The sequence below is a fragment of the Dama dama genome, chromosome X (assembly GCF_033118175.1).
Source record: "Dama dama isolate Ldn47 chromosome X, ASM3311817v1, whole genome shotgun sequence".
Lineage (NCBI taxonomy): Eukaryota > Metazoa > Chordata > Mammalia > Artiodactyla > Cervidae > Dama > Dama dama.
The window spans coordinates 32,708,351-32,723,308 of NC_083714.1; the positions used below are offsets into that span (position 1 = coordinate 32,708,351).

The 14,958-nt window shown below is 37.0% G+C and overlaps 1 protein-coding gene across 1 annotated transcript; it reads left to right on the top strand.

Annotated features, from left to right (window-relative positions):
* The first annotated feature begins 10,305 nt into the window (after positions 1-10,305).
* Positions 10,306-10,947, top strand: CCDC169 (coiled-coil domain containing 169). The gene has a single exon (XM_061136422.1). It carries the CDS (start codon positions 10,306-10,308, stop codon positions 10,945-10,947), a length of 642 nt encoding a protein of 213 aa, XP_060992405.1.
* The last annotated feature ends 4,011 nt before the right edge of the window (positions 10,948-14,958 follow it).

Consider the following 14,958-nt stretch of genomic DNA (forward strand, 5'->3'; position numbering starts at 1 on the left):
TCTAATTAAGATGATCCATCTCTACCTCGAGCACTTGCCAGAGCGAAAAAATAAATCCCTTGTTTACAACATCAAGAGTGAAGCCTGGTGTAAACTATGGACTGAGAATAAGCAGCTCAAAACGTGTTTTTGTCCCTGAAAGTGAAGAATTGCTCAAAGAAAGATGGGGAAACATCAGTAGGACACAGAAGTTCCCTAAAAGGGCTCCCACTGGCTAAATTTGAAAATTACAATAAATAATGATAGTATTAGATTAAAACCGACTGAATAAAGTAAGAAATTGTGAGTCCATACTGATCTGAATGAATGAATAAGTAGTTTGATTAGGAACTGGGGCTAAATAGATGTGTATAGCCCAGAAGATACCACCTTAATATAATGAAAGATCAAAGCATCACTTCAGTGATATTCCTACCAAAAAATTATAAACTAATATGATCATGAAGAAATATGAGATAAACCCAGGTTGTGGGACATTTTATGAAACAACTGGGACATTTACAAAATAATAATCCTCAAATGTCAAGGTCATGAAAGTCAAGGAAAGAGAGGAACTGTTGCAGGTTGAAGAACACTAAATAGACATAACCAAAAAATACAATGCTTTTTTCTGATTTGTATTCTTTGGCTATATTGGCAAAATCAGCAACTTGAACAAGATTTGAATACTGGATATTAATGATGTATCAATGTTAATTTTCTGATTTGATTGGTATATTTAGTTTTGTAAGAGAATGGTCTTTGCTTTCTTTGAAATACACATGGAAATATTTTGAAATCATGTCAATGACTTACACATAAAAGGTTCAGGGAAGAAAGTTTTTGTAGTGTACTTGAAACTTTTCTGTAGGTTTGAGATTGTTTCAAATTTTTTTTAAATGTCTGGGTTTTAAAAAAACCAGTGAATTAAAATTTATGACATTAACTGCACATGACAATAAAGGGAATGATGTGACTTAAAATGTTGAAAGGTGCTTACACTAAGCAGTGGTAAAAGTACTAATTGCAGGTAGGCTTTAGTCAAGAATGCATGTTGTAATTTTTTAGGTTAACAACTAAAAGAGTAATAAAAGAAAGTGTTGCTAGGAGAACGGCCAAGAGGGCAGAGTAGGAAAACCCCAAGTTCACCTCCTCCCACACGAAAATTACAACTATTCACAGAGCAACTATTGATGAGAAAGACCTGAAGACTCACAGACAAGATCTTCTAAAACTAAAGCTATAAAGAAGAAACCACAGTGAGATGGGTAGGAGGGGCAGAGATGCAGCATAGAGGATAATAAGAATTGCAGAGGTTCTCCTAAAGGAGTGAAGGATCTGAGCCCCACATCAGGCTCCCCAGTCCAAGGGTCCTGCACTGAGAAGGCAATCCCCAGAACGTTTTGCTTTGAAGAAAAGCAGAGTTTAATTTCAGTAAAGCCAAAGGGCTGTGGGAAGTAGAGATTCTATTCATTCATAAAGGACACAGACAAAATTTCATCGGTTCTGGGACCTAGGGCAGAAGAAGTAATTTGAAAGAAGCCTGTGTGGGACCTACCTGCTGATCTTGGAGCACCTCCTGAAAAGGCAGGGGGCAGCTGCAGCTCACCCTGGGGACATAGACACTGATGGCAGCTATTTAGGGGAGCTCATTCTATCATAAGGACTCTAGTGCAGGCAAGACCCATTCGGAGATCCTCCCTCCAGCTTGTTACCAGCCTGTCAGCACCCAGTACTAGGACAACTCAGGCCAAGCAACTGGCTTGGCAGGGACATAGCCACACCGACCAGCAGGCCTGCTGGCTTAAGACCTCCTGAGCCCACAGCTGCCACAGGACAAGGTCCCATCCACCAGAGGACCCAGACACAGCCCTACACACCAGTGCACCGGCCTAAGCCCTGAGACATCAAGGGCCCTGCAACCAGAGAACTTGTGATCCAGTTCAGCCTACCACTGAGCCAGCACTAGTCTTGGGACCCGCCTCACCCATTAGTGGGCAGGCACCAGCTCCAGGACCTCCTGGGCCTAGCCCCACCCACCAGCAGGTCAAACAACTCTGGGATCACTAGGACCCTGAGGCCAGAAACCCTGGGACCAACTCCACCCTCCAGTGAGCTAACACTAGTCCTAGGACACCGGCTTCAGTCTCGCCCACCAGTGTACTGATGCCAGCTCCAGGGCACCTGGGCCTTGCAGCCAGAGACCGCAGGACCAGCTTTGCCCACCAGTAGGCCAACACTCGACCTAAGACCTGATCTCACCCACCAATGGGCAGGCATCAGCCTCAAGACCACCACAACCATGCAGCCTGCCATGTCAGGAACTAGCCCAACCACAGAAGGCCTGAGCACCAGCTCTGGGACAACTTGGGCCCCTCAGACAGTTGCTCTGGAATCTGGTCCCACACACAAGTGGGCTGACACTAGATCCAGGACACTTGGGGCCCTGCAGAAAGCCACCTCATGACCTGAGGCCACCCACCCAAGGCTAGCAAGCCTTTGCACTAGGCACAGCAGTAACTAACCAGAGTGGGGGCAGACACATCTACCAGACCATGCATAATAGTATAGCTCAGCACAGCAGAAGGACCCATGCAGCCCATATAAGAGGCATTCTCTGGTGAACAGAGAGGATTGTGCTGTTAGAACACATAGGATGCCTTCTACAAAAGGTCACTTATCCAAGGTCTGGAAGCATAACCAACCTACCAAATACACAGAAATAAAAACAGCAACTTAGGCAAAATGAGGCAACAGGGGAATATTTTCCAAATGAAAGAACAAAACCACAGAAGAAGAACTAAGTGGTGGAATCTACCCAATAAAGAGTTCAAGGCAATTATTGTAGAGATGTTCAAAAATTCAGGAAAATATTGGATGAACAGAATGAGAAGTTAGAAATTTTGACAAAGTGTTAGAAAATATAAAGAAGAGTCAAACAGAGATTAAGAATACAATAACTGAAATAAAATATACACTAGGAGGAGGAATCCATGGTAGATTAGATGATACAGAGGTACGATCACTAAGCTGGAAGACAGAGTAGTGGAAATCATGGATGCTGAACAGAAAAAGAGAATAAAGAATAAAAAGAAATAAGGGCAGTTTAAGAGACTTCTGGGACAACATCAAGGATACTAATGTTTGCATTATAAGGGTCCCAGAAGGAGAAGAAAGAGAGAAAGGAGCAGAAAACATATTTGAAGGCATAATAAACTAAAAATTTCCTTAACTTGGGAAAGAAAAGAGACATCCCAATACAGGAAGCATAGAGAGTCCCAAACAGGATCAAACCAAAGAGGACTATAGTATGATTGCAGTATAATTAAAATGGCAAAAAATTAAAGACAGGGAATATTAAAAGCAGCAAGGAAAAAGCACAAATCATATACAAGGGAACTCTCACAAGGCTATTGACTGACTTTTCAGTAGAAACTCTGCAGGCAAGAAGGGAGTGGCATGATATATTTCAAGTGATGGAGGGGAAAAGCCTACAACCAAGAATACCCTACTTGGCAAGGCTCTCATTCAGACTTGCTAGAGAGAGAAAAAATTTGTCAGAGAAGCAAATGCTAAGAGTTCAGCATCATCAAACCAGCTTTATAAGAAAAGTTAAAGGGACTTCTCTACAGGAAAAAGAAAAGACCACGCTAGAAACATGACAATTATGAGCAGAAAAATTTCATTGGTAAAGGCAAATATATAGTTAAAGGTAGAAAATCAACCATGTATAAAGGTATTAGGAAGGTATTAGACAAAGCTAATAAAATCATCTATATCCACAGCAAGTAATTAAGGAATACACAAAACAACAAACATGTAAAATATGACATTAAAAATATTAAATGGTGCAGGAGGAGGGAGTAAAAATGCAGGAGGTAAAATGCATTTGAACTTAAGAAATCAGTAATTTAAAATTTTCATATATATATATGTGACACCAAAACCAAAGGTGTCACAAAAACAGAAAATTGCCAATATAACTGATGAACATAGATCAAATATTCTGAAATTTATTCCAGGAGTGCAAGGATGGTTTAACATCCATAAATCAATTAATGTGATATACCATATTAACAAATTGAAGGAAAAAATCATATGATCATCTTGATATAGAAAAAGCTTTCAACAAAATTAAACATCAATTTATGATTAAAAAATAAAAATCAAAAATAAACAACTCTCTTGGGCTTCCCTGGTGGCTCAGTGGTAAAGAATCCACCTGCCAATGCAGGAGACACAGGTTCGATCCCTGATCTGGGACAATCCCACATGCTGTGAGCAACTAAGGCTGCGTCCCACAACTATTGAGGCTGTGCTCCAGAGCTTGGGAACCACAACTACTGAGCCCACGTGCTGCAACTACCGAAGCCTGAGTGCCCTACAGGCCCTGCTCCACAATAAGAGAAACTACTGCACTGAGAAATTTGCACACTTCAGCTAGAGAGTAGGCCCTGCTGTCCAGAACTAGAGAAAAGCTTGTACAGCAACAAAGACCCAGCCCAGAAAAAAATAAAATATATTCAGTTAAAAAAAACTCTCAACAAAGAAGGTATAGAGGGAACATATCTCAGCATAATAAAGGCCATATATGGGGACTTCCCTGGTGGCCCAGTGGCTAAGACTCTGAGCTCCCAGTGCAGGAGGCCCAGGTTCGGCCCCTGGTCAGGGAGCTAGATCCCACATGCTACAACTAAGACCCAGAGCAGCCAAATAAATAAATAAATAAAATTAAAAAAAAAAAAAGCCATATATGACCAACCTACAGCTAACATTATACTCAACAGTGAAAAGCTGAAAGCATTTCCTCTAAGATCAGGAACAAGACAGGGATGTCCATTCTCATCACTTTTATTAAACATAATATTGGAAGGCCTAGCCATAGCAAACAAGAAAAAGAAATAAAAGGAGTCTAAATTGGGAAAGAAGAACTAAAACTGTCACTGTCTTCGGATGACATGATACTATACATAGAAATCCTAAAGATGCCACCAATAAACTACTAGAATTCATGATGAACTTAGTAAAGCTGCAAGATACAAAATTAATGCACAGAAATCTGAGACATTTCTATACACTAACAACCAATAATCAGAGAGAGAAATTAAGAAAACAATTTCATTTACAATTGTGTCAAAAAGAATAAGATACCTGCGATAAACCTACCTAAAGAGGTAAAAGAACTGTACTTGGAAAAGTATAAGGTACTGATGAAAGAAATTGAAGAGGACTCAAATGAATGGAAAGATGTACTGTGCTCATAGATCGGAAGAATTAATATAGTCAAAATGATCATATTAGGCAACCTACAGATTCAATGTAATCCCTATCAAATACCAATGACATTTTTCACAGAAGCAGAACAAATAATTCTAAAATTTTTATGAAACAAAAATTACCCTGGATAGACAAAACAACTTTAAGAAAGAATAACAAAACTGGAGGTATGATGGTCTCTGATTTCAAACTATACAACAGTTACAGTCATCAAAACAGTATGATACTAGTGCAAAACAGACACACAAATCAATGGAATAGAATACAGTGCCCAGAAATGAACCCACACTTATATGGGCAATTAATCTACAATATAGGAGGCAAGAATATACAATAGGGAAAAAAACAACCTCTTCAGTAACTGGTATCGAGAAAATTGGACAGCTACATGCTAAGGAATCAAACTGGACTACTTTCTCACACCATATGAAAAAATAAATTCAAAACAGTTTAGGACTTAAATGTAAGACCTGTAACCATAAAACTTCTTAAAAAAAAAGCAGTAAGCTCTTTGACATCAGTCTCAGTAATTTTTTTGTGTGTGTATATTTCATTAGGCAAGGGAAACAAAAGCAAAAATAAACAAATGAGACTACATCAAACTAAAAAGTTTTTGCATAGTGAAGGAAACTATCAAGCAGCAAAGGCTGCCTACTGAATGGGAGAAGATATTTTCAAACGATATATCAGAAAAGGGGTTAATATCCAAAACATACAAAGAATTAATGTAACTCAACACCAAAAAAGCAAACAACCCGATTAAAAAATAGGTAGAGGATCTGAGTAAACATTTTTCCAAAGAAGACATACAGATGGCCAGCAAGCACATGAAAAGACACCAGTCACCATGTGTGCATGGGTGCTCAGTCACTTCAGTCACGACCAACTCTTCGTGACCCCGTGGACTATAGCCTGCCAGGCTCCTCTGTCCATGGGATTTCTGAGGCAAGAATACTGGAATGGGTTGCCATTTCCTTCTCCAGGCAAGTTTCCCGACCCAGGGATCGAACCTCTGTCTCCTGTATTGGCAGGCGGATTCTTTACCACTGAGCCACCTGGGAAATCCTCACTAATCATTGCGGAAATGCTAATCAAAATCACAAAGAAATTACACCTCACACCTGTCAGAATGGCTTTTATCAAAAAAGACAACAAATAACAAGTATTGCCAAGGTCATGGAGAAAAGGGAACCCTTTTGCACTGTTGATGGGAATGTAAATTGGTGAAGCCATTATAGAATATAGTATGGAGATTCCTCAAAAAATTAAAAGTAGAACTACCATACAATCCAGTAATTCCACTTCTGGGTATTTTTCTGATGAAAACAAAAACATTAATTAGGAAAGATCTACACACCCTTATGTTTATTGTGGCATTATTTAAAATAGCCAAGACACAGAAGCAACCTAATTGTGCATTGATAGATGAATGGATACAGAAGATGTGGGGTGTATATATATATATATATATATATATATACACACACACACAATGGAGTGTCACTCAGCCTAGAAATGAATTAAATCTTGCCATTTACAACAATACGGATGGACCTAGAGGGTATTATGGGCTTCCTTGCCGGCTCAGTGGTAAAGAACCTGCCTGCCAATGCAAGAGTCGCAGGTTCAATCCCTGTGTCAGCAAGATCCTCTGGAGATGGAAATGGTAACCCATTTCAGTATTCTTGCCTGTGAAATCCCACGGACAGAGGATCCTGGTGGGCTACAATCCATGGGGTACAAAAGAGTCGTACACAATGTAGCAACTAAACAACAACAAGAGAGTATTATGCTAAGTGAAATGTCAGACAAAGACAGACAAATATTGTATAATTTCACTTATCTGTCAAATTTTAAAAAACAAAATACATAAACAAACATACCAAAACAGAAACAGTAATAGATACAGAGAACAAACAAGTTGTTACCAGAGGGGAGAGGGATTAGAGGAGAAAAGAAATAGGTAATGGAAATTAAAAGGTACAAACTTCCATCTGCAAAGTAAATGTCATGGTATGACATGTACAGTGTGAGGAATACAGTCAATAACTCTAATATCTTTGTATAGTGACATATCATATCAATAACTAGACTTATCTTGGTGATCATTTTGAAATGTTCCAAAATAGTGAATCACTATGTTGTGTAACAGGCAGTAACATAGTGTAGTACGCCGATTATGCTTCAAAACAAACTCATAGAATAAAGAGGTCAAATTTGTGGTTACCAGAGGCAAGGGGTGGGGAAAGAAGGAATTGGGTAAAGGCAGTCAAAAAGTACAAGCTGTCAGCTATAAGATAAATAAGCACTAGGGATGTAATGTCAACATGGTAAATATAATTAGCATTGCTCTATGTACAAAAGTTAGTTAAAAAAAAAAGTTAGTTAACAGTGAATCCTCAGAGTTCTTATCACATACAAAAAAGTGTTTTTCTAATTCTTTAATTTTGTATCTATATAAGATAATTGATGTTCAATAAATTTATTGTGATAATCATTTCATGATGTATGTAAGTCAGATCATTATGCTGTACACCTTAAACTTATACAGTGCTATGTATCCATTATATCTCAATAAAACTGGAAGAAAAATATTTAATGGTTAAGAAAAAGAATATATTACTAGTAGACTAAAAGACGGAAACTAGAATAATAAAAAACACATCATACTTAGTGACTCATTTTAAAATAATAGAGCATGGGAAGGGGAAAAAATAGTAACTTTACTGTGAAGTAACCTGACAGGCACCACCTTAGTCAAGGTTAATGTGACCAATGATAAGTCATGTTGATAACATGTACCCTTTGATATGATGTGATTAGAAAGGCATTTCATCTCTGAGGTATTCTTTCCCAAAGCCCAATATCCCAATCTAATCATGAGAAAAACATCAAATAAACCCAAACTGAAGGATATTTTACTTAATAAATGACAAATTCTGCTCAAAATTGTTAAGGTCATGAAAAACAAAGGCTGAGAAACTGTCACCAATTAGAGGAGATTAAGAAGGTAGGATAACTAAATGCAATGTGGTAGTGATGATCGGATCCTGAAGCAGATAAAGAACATGAATGGAAAAACTAGTAAAATAAGAACGACATCTGAAGTTTAGTTAACAATGTTATTTTTAAAATTTCAACAAATGATAGCATTACAGGAATTTGAAACTGAGTGAAGGGTGTATGGAAACTTTCTGTATTCCTTTGCCACTTTTCTGTGAATTTAAAATTATTCTGAAATTAAAAGTTTATTTAAAAGAAATTTCATAAATCCAAAAGTAGACAAGAAAAGGAAAAAAAAGGAAACAATAGATATGAAGGACAGGAAACAAACAGAAGGATGGCAGATATAAACTTTAATGTGTCAATAATCATAGTTATTGGATTAATATTCTTATTAAAAATATAGTTCAATTTATGAAAAAGTCAGCCACATGTTGCTTGCAAGAAACACATTTCATTTTATTTGCAAGAAACACATTTTAAATGACATGGTACAAAATGGTCAAGAATAAACAAATAACAAAACAATATCATCCGAACAACAAATCAGGATAACTATGTGAGTATCAGACAGAATAGAGTTTAAGGGAACTGGCATTATAAACAGGGACTTTCCATAATGACAGAAGATTTGGTTCAATAGGAAATGATAGCAATCTTAAATTTATATGTACCCTAAATAACAGAGTCAGAAAATATATAAAAAGTGACAGAACTAAAAGAAGAAATTTTTAAATTTCACAATCAGATTGGGAGATTCATACACATCTCCCCCAGTAATTGGCATAAAAGGCAAATAAAAAAACAGTTAAACATATAGAAAATTGAACAACATGATCAATCAACTTGACCTGACAAATATACAATCTTACTGGCTCAAAGTGTCTAAACAACATCTTGGACCAATAGTTGGCTGACCACTAAACTATGGTGACCCAAGGGTTAACTCTAGGTATCTAGGCTTAAAAATGAGAACAAGGGAAAAAAGAAATTAAAAATAAGAACAAGAATTTAAAAAAAAAAAACAACTGAGCACAGATTACAGTTCTCACACACTACAGGGGAAATAGACACTACATAATTAGTCCAAACACATCACTAAACAAAAACAAAAAATTAAAATTAAAAAACAATCAAACAAGAAGCAGCCCTTACACGGGAAAAAAAAAAAAAAAAAAAGGAAGCTTATATAAATTGTCTCTAAGAGGGCCTAGGTGATAGATTTAGTACATAAAGACTTCAAATTGTTGTCATTGTTGTTGTTTAGTTGTTCAGTCATGTCCAACTCTTTGGGACCCCATGGACTGTACCCTGCCATGCTCCTCTGTCCATGGGATTTCCCAGGCAAGAATAGTGGAGTGGGTTGCCATGTCCTCCTCCAGGGGATCTTCCTGATCCAGGGATCGAACCTGTGTCTCCATGGGGTCACAAAAGAGTCACAAAAGAGTCGGACACAACTTAGTGACTAAATAACAACAACAGCAATCTAACGAACAGAAAGTAAAAAGAAAGAAGAAAATTGAAGAACCTCAAAGGCCACTGAGACACCATCAAACACACCACTCATGCATAATGAAAGTTCCAGAAGAGGAGTGGAGAAAAAAGGAACATAAAAAGTATTTGAAGAAACATTGGATGAAAACTTCTCAGATTTCAAAGATTACACATCCAAGAAGCTCAATGAATTCCAAGTAGCACAAACTCAGATATTCACAGCTAGAGAGGTCATAGAAAAACTACTGAAAGCCAAAGCCAAAGAGAGAAGCCTGAAAACAGCAAGAAGAAAATTATATGCCTTATATAAAGAAATCACAATAAAATTAACAGCTGATTTCTAATCAGAAACAGTAGGGACAAGAAGGCAGTCTTATGACGTAGTTAAAGTGCCAAGGGAAAGAAATTCAACCTAGGATTCTAAGAATCAGTTCACCATAGCAACAGCTCATGACAACACTTTGTCCTCCCCAGCTTCCGAGTGTCCCTTCAAGTCTTCCGCTGTAAGCTGTGCTGAAGGGAATGGCGTGGCAGAGCTCTTGAGCGGACACCATGGGGGATGAAGGAGGTGACAACTTCGCAGGTGTGAGCACTGACTGCCTTAAACTGGAGTTATTGGAAGAAATCCATATGAAAGACTTAGTGCAAATCTCAGTACTTGAAATAAGACAAAAGATAGAGGAACTGGAAGACAAACTCAATTCTAACCATGAAGAGAATGAATGGAAAACCCGTTATGAGGCACAACTTGAGCTGAATGAAGAACTAGAAAAGCAAATTGCTAGTCTCCGAGAGAAAATGGAAAAAATCCGTGGGAATCCTTCAGATAGACTATCTTCTATTCGTGTCTATGAGCGGATGTCAGTGGAATCATTAAGTACATTACTTAAACAGCTAGAAAAAGAAAAAATGAGCCTTGAAAGTCAAGTGAGAGAGTATGCACTTAGACTGGAACGAGAATCAAAGGCTTACCACAAGGTGAAGGATGAATGTCGTATGTACCTAGCTAAAATGTCTCAGCTCTCTGACTCACACCACTCTTCTAAAAGACAACCAGTGAATCGGAATAGAATGAAAGAGAATCCAGTGAAAACAGGAAGATATAATCCTGCTAATCAGAAGATGGTAAATGCCAAGAGAGAACCAGCAAAAAAGATTACAAGATCAAATCATCTTCCAAAACTAAATCCATGATTCCAGAACTGGATGGATTTCTCTATTTTTTCCCTTTTTTCATTTGTAATATTCAAACTGTGAAGTTACTGTTCAACACATTTTTCAGGGAACAAGATAGATAAGAAAGAGCTATTAAACCTCTTTAAGTTCCTCTTCCAGTAGTGTGTTCTTTTGTCTACCTAAAAGAAATTTTCTTAGTGATTTAGTCTAGTTACAAAAATTATCTTAGAAAGTAATTTTAGTGACCCTAAAATATGTAGTAGCACTGTTTGTGATTCATAAAATATCCTAGGAAACCTGAATGCTGTTATCTTATACTTGATTTTAATAATATATCCCTTATCTACTGATACTAATATTGTTATTATATTTGGTTTCTAGTTGGCTGTTAGCTTAAAAATGTGAGTTCATCAAAACTGTGTGCTATTTTAGGCTATATCATGCTCATTTTTTTTGTCCATTTATTTTTATTAGTTGGAGGCTAATTACTTTACAATATTGTAGTGGTTTTTGCCATACATTGACATGCTCATTTTTTAAACCCAAGGTTTCAGCAAAGCTAGAAACCAAACGCATTTTAAACTTTGACTTGAAGCCTCATGGTACTGTGGAAATAGTCTCCAATCAGGAGTCAGCTTGGCTATAGTCCCCTTCTACTGTGAATTTATGAGAACTTGGGAAAGTCTCTTCACCTCATCTTTATTTTCTTTGTGACCCCACGGACTGTAGCCCACCAGACTCTTCTGTCCATGGAATTCTGCAGGCAAGAATAGAGTGGGTTGCCATTTCCTTCTCCAGGGGATCTTCCCAACCCAGGGATCAAACCCAGGTCTCCTGCATTGCAGGTAGACTCTACCAACTGAGACACCAGGGAAGCCATAGTCCCCTTCTGCTGTGAAATTATGAGAACTTGAGAATGTCTCTTCACCTCGTCTTTATTTTCCACACCTGTAAAATAAATGAGGCAAACTATGCAACTTCTAAGGCTTCTTACCATTCTAGAAAACCAATACTTATTCAACTTATTCAACTACTGCAAGGACTTGCCACTTAGTATATGGTGGGTGATATATGTCATTTTGGGATGCTTATTAATTCATAGTGATGGCCTAGATTTTTGGAGCAAACTTTGCAAGTGTTCACAATATTCAAGAAGTGGAGATTGAATAAAGATAGGAAAAAGGTTCTTTTAAGGCATTTAGAAAATATATTGAATTCTCTTATTCATGTTTAGACTATTTTTGCAATTGTCACATAGGTCTGCAACATAAATATAATTTATTCTCCCAACTTAATAATAAACAAAACTGTTAGCCTTTAAATTTCCAGAAATCATCCAATGGTAATTATAGTTTCTAGCTTATGTTGTTCTCACCTGATATCCTAAAACCTAAATTCTTTCTATTCAGAATTGCCAGTATTGACTACCAAATACATTTCTATAACTATCTCTATAGATGTTCACTTTCTTTCTTTAAGGAAGAATGCATAAATTTCATACAGCCAAGTAATTCTTTTATATGACTTTAAAATGCAATGCAGTGAAATATAAAGCAACTTTGTATAAATTATTCCACATTGGAGTTTTTGGAAATATTTCTCCATTCTTAAGCTAACTACAGATATTATATATTGACAGCAAGGAGATCCAACCAGTCCATCCTAGAGGAAACTAGTCCTGAATATTCATTGGAAGGCCTGATGCTGAAGCTGAAACTCCAATACTTTGGCCACCTGATGCGAAGATCTGACTCATTGGAAAAGACCCTGATGCTGGGAAAGATTGAAGGCTGGAAGAGAAGGGGACAACAGAGGATGAGATGGTTGGATGGCATCATCGACTCAATGGACATGAGTTTGAGTAAGCTCTGGGAATTGGTGATGGACAGAGAGGCCTGGCGTGCTGCAGTCCATTGGGACACATCTGAGCAACTGAACTGAAACGGAACTGAACTGATGGGTTAGTCACTGTCGTACCCAACTCTTTGTGACCCCATGGACTGTAGCCTGCCAGGCTCCTCTGTCCATGGGATTTCCCGGTCAAGAATACTGGAGTGGGTTGCCATTTCCTTATCCAGGGGATCTTCCCAACCTGGGGATTGAACCGGGGTCTCCTGCATTGCAGACAGATTATTTACCATCTGAGCCACCTGGGAAGCCCACTATGACCTATATTATTAAACAAATACTAGATTTTTATGTTATGTATTATCTTTCATATCATTAGCAGCAAATTAATACTCTGAATATTAGTAATAAGTATAACTACCACAGATCATCACTGAAGAATTAACAAGCTTGTTTCTATTAATATCACACAGACAGAGGTAGGCCATTGTAGGGATTAGATTGAGGAACATTTAAAATTATCTCAATCATTGTGATGGTTGTATTAGTTGAACATCTTATCATGGGGACTCTATCACATTTAAGTGTTAGCTCTGCAAGAGCTATGTTGAAATACTTTCAAATGTGACAAATTATCTTTTTTTTTTAAGTCTCTGTCTTAACCAGAGTGATGAGATGCTGGTGGGATAATATAAAGAACTGAAATGGGAGACTCTGTCAGATCTGTGTTCTGGTATCAGAAGTTAGAAGTTTTGCCACTTTTAAGCTTTTACTTTGAGTAGATCGCTTTTCATTGACTCACTTTTATCATTTATAGAATTGGGAGGGAATATTTACTCTAACTACTGTCTTGTAATTGCAGTGCAGGTCAAGGGTATTTAGTAAATAATTATCTATTTCTTTGTAACTTTTTTCCCACTTTAAAAAAAGTGAGTTAGCTCTTACTAAATTTTGAGGTATAAAAACAACACCCATAAGACAAAAGATGAAACTAAAAGTTTTGCAAGAATTCAAGATTGAGAAAAACTCTCGTTTTAAGGTTTCTAGCAGCCAGTACAAAGAAGGAACAAGTTACACAACTCTCTCTTTTTTCTGTAGAAGGAATATACAAACAAATGAAAAGTTTAATCTAGTTCTAATTTCTGAAGATAATTTTCCATGTGAGGTTTTATAAGAAAATGCAGTTATTTACTGCAATAATCAGAGCAGGGGCCAATATAGGGGAATGGGATTAAGAGATACAAAGTACTATGTATAAAATAGATAGGCAACAAGGATATACTGTACAGTACTGGGAATTAAAGCCATTATTTTGTAATAAATATAAAAGGGAGTATAATCTATGAAAATATTGTATCACGATGTTCTATACCTGAAACTAATATAATGTGGTAAGTCAGCTATATTTCAATTAAAAATAACAGTAATAATCAGAGCAAAGATGAAAATTTGGGGTCCTTTTGGCTTAACACTGAAATGTGTATTAATATCAGTATTTAAGCTCAGAATTCATTAAGCAAAAAATCAGTTAATATTTAATATATTTCAAAATCTAAAATATCTAAATGTATCACAGGATATCAAGAAATATCATTTATAAAACAAATATTGCTATAATCAAAAAGATAGGTAATAACTGTCTTGGTGAGGATATGGAGAAATGGGAGCCCTTATACATTGCTGGTAGAGATGGAAAATGGTAAAGCCACTTTGGAAAACAGTCTGGCAATTCTGCACAAGGTTAAACACAGAGTTAACACATGACCAGGCAATTCTACTCCTATGTATACAGCCAAGAGAAAAAACTATGACCACATAAAAACTTGTCCACAAATGTTTATAGCAGTATTATTTATAATAGCCAAAAAGTGGAAACATCTCAAATGTCTTCTAATTAATGATTGGATAAACAAAATGTAGTATAGTCAAACAATGGAATATCACTCAACAGTAGAAAGAAATGAAGTACTGGTATATGCTATGACATGGACAAACCTTGAAAGCAATATCTTAAGTGAAAGAAGCCAGTCACAAAATACCACACATTGCATAATTCCATTTATATAAAATGTCCAGAAGAGGCAAATCCATAAAGACAGAAAGGAGATGAGCTGTTGCCTGGGGCTGGTAGAATCATTGAGAGGATGAAGAGTGACTGCAAAGTGTACAGGGTTTCTTTCT

Bases quoted from the DNA above. Each gene is read 5' to 3' on its own strand.
- CCDC169 (XM_061136422.1), top strand. From the start codon at position 10,306: ATGGGGGATGAAGGAGGTGACAACTTCGCAGGTGTGAGCACTGACTGC.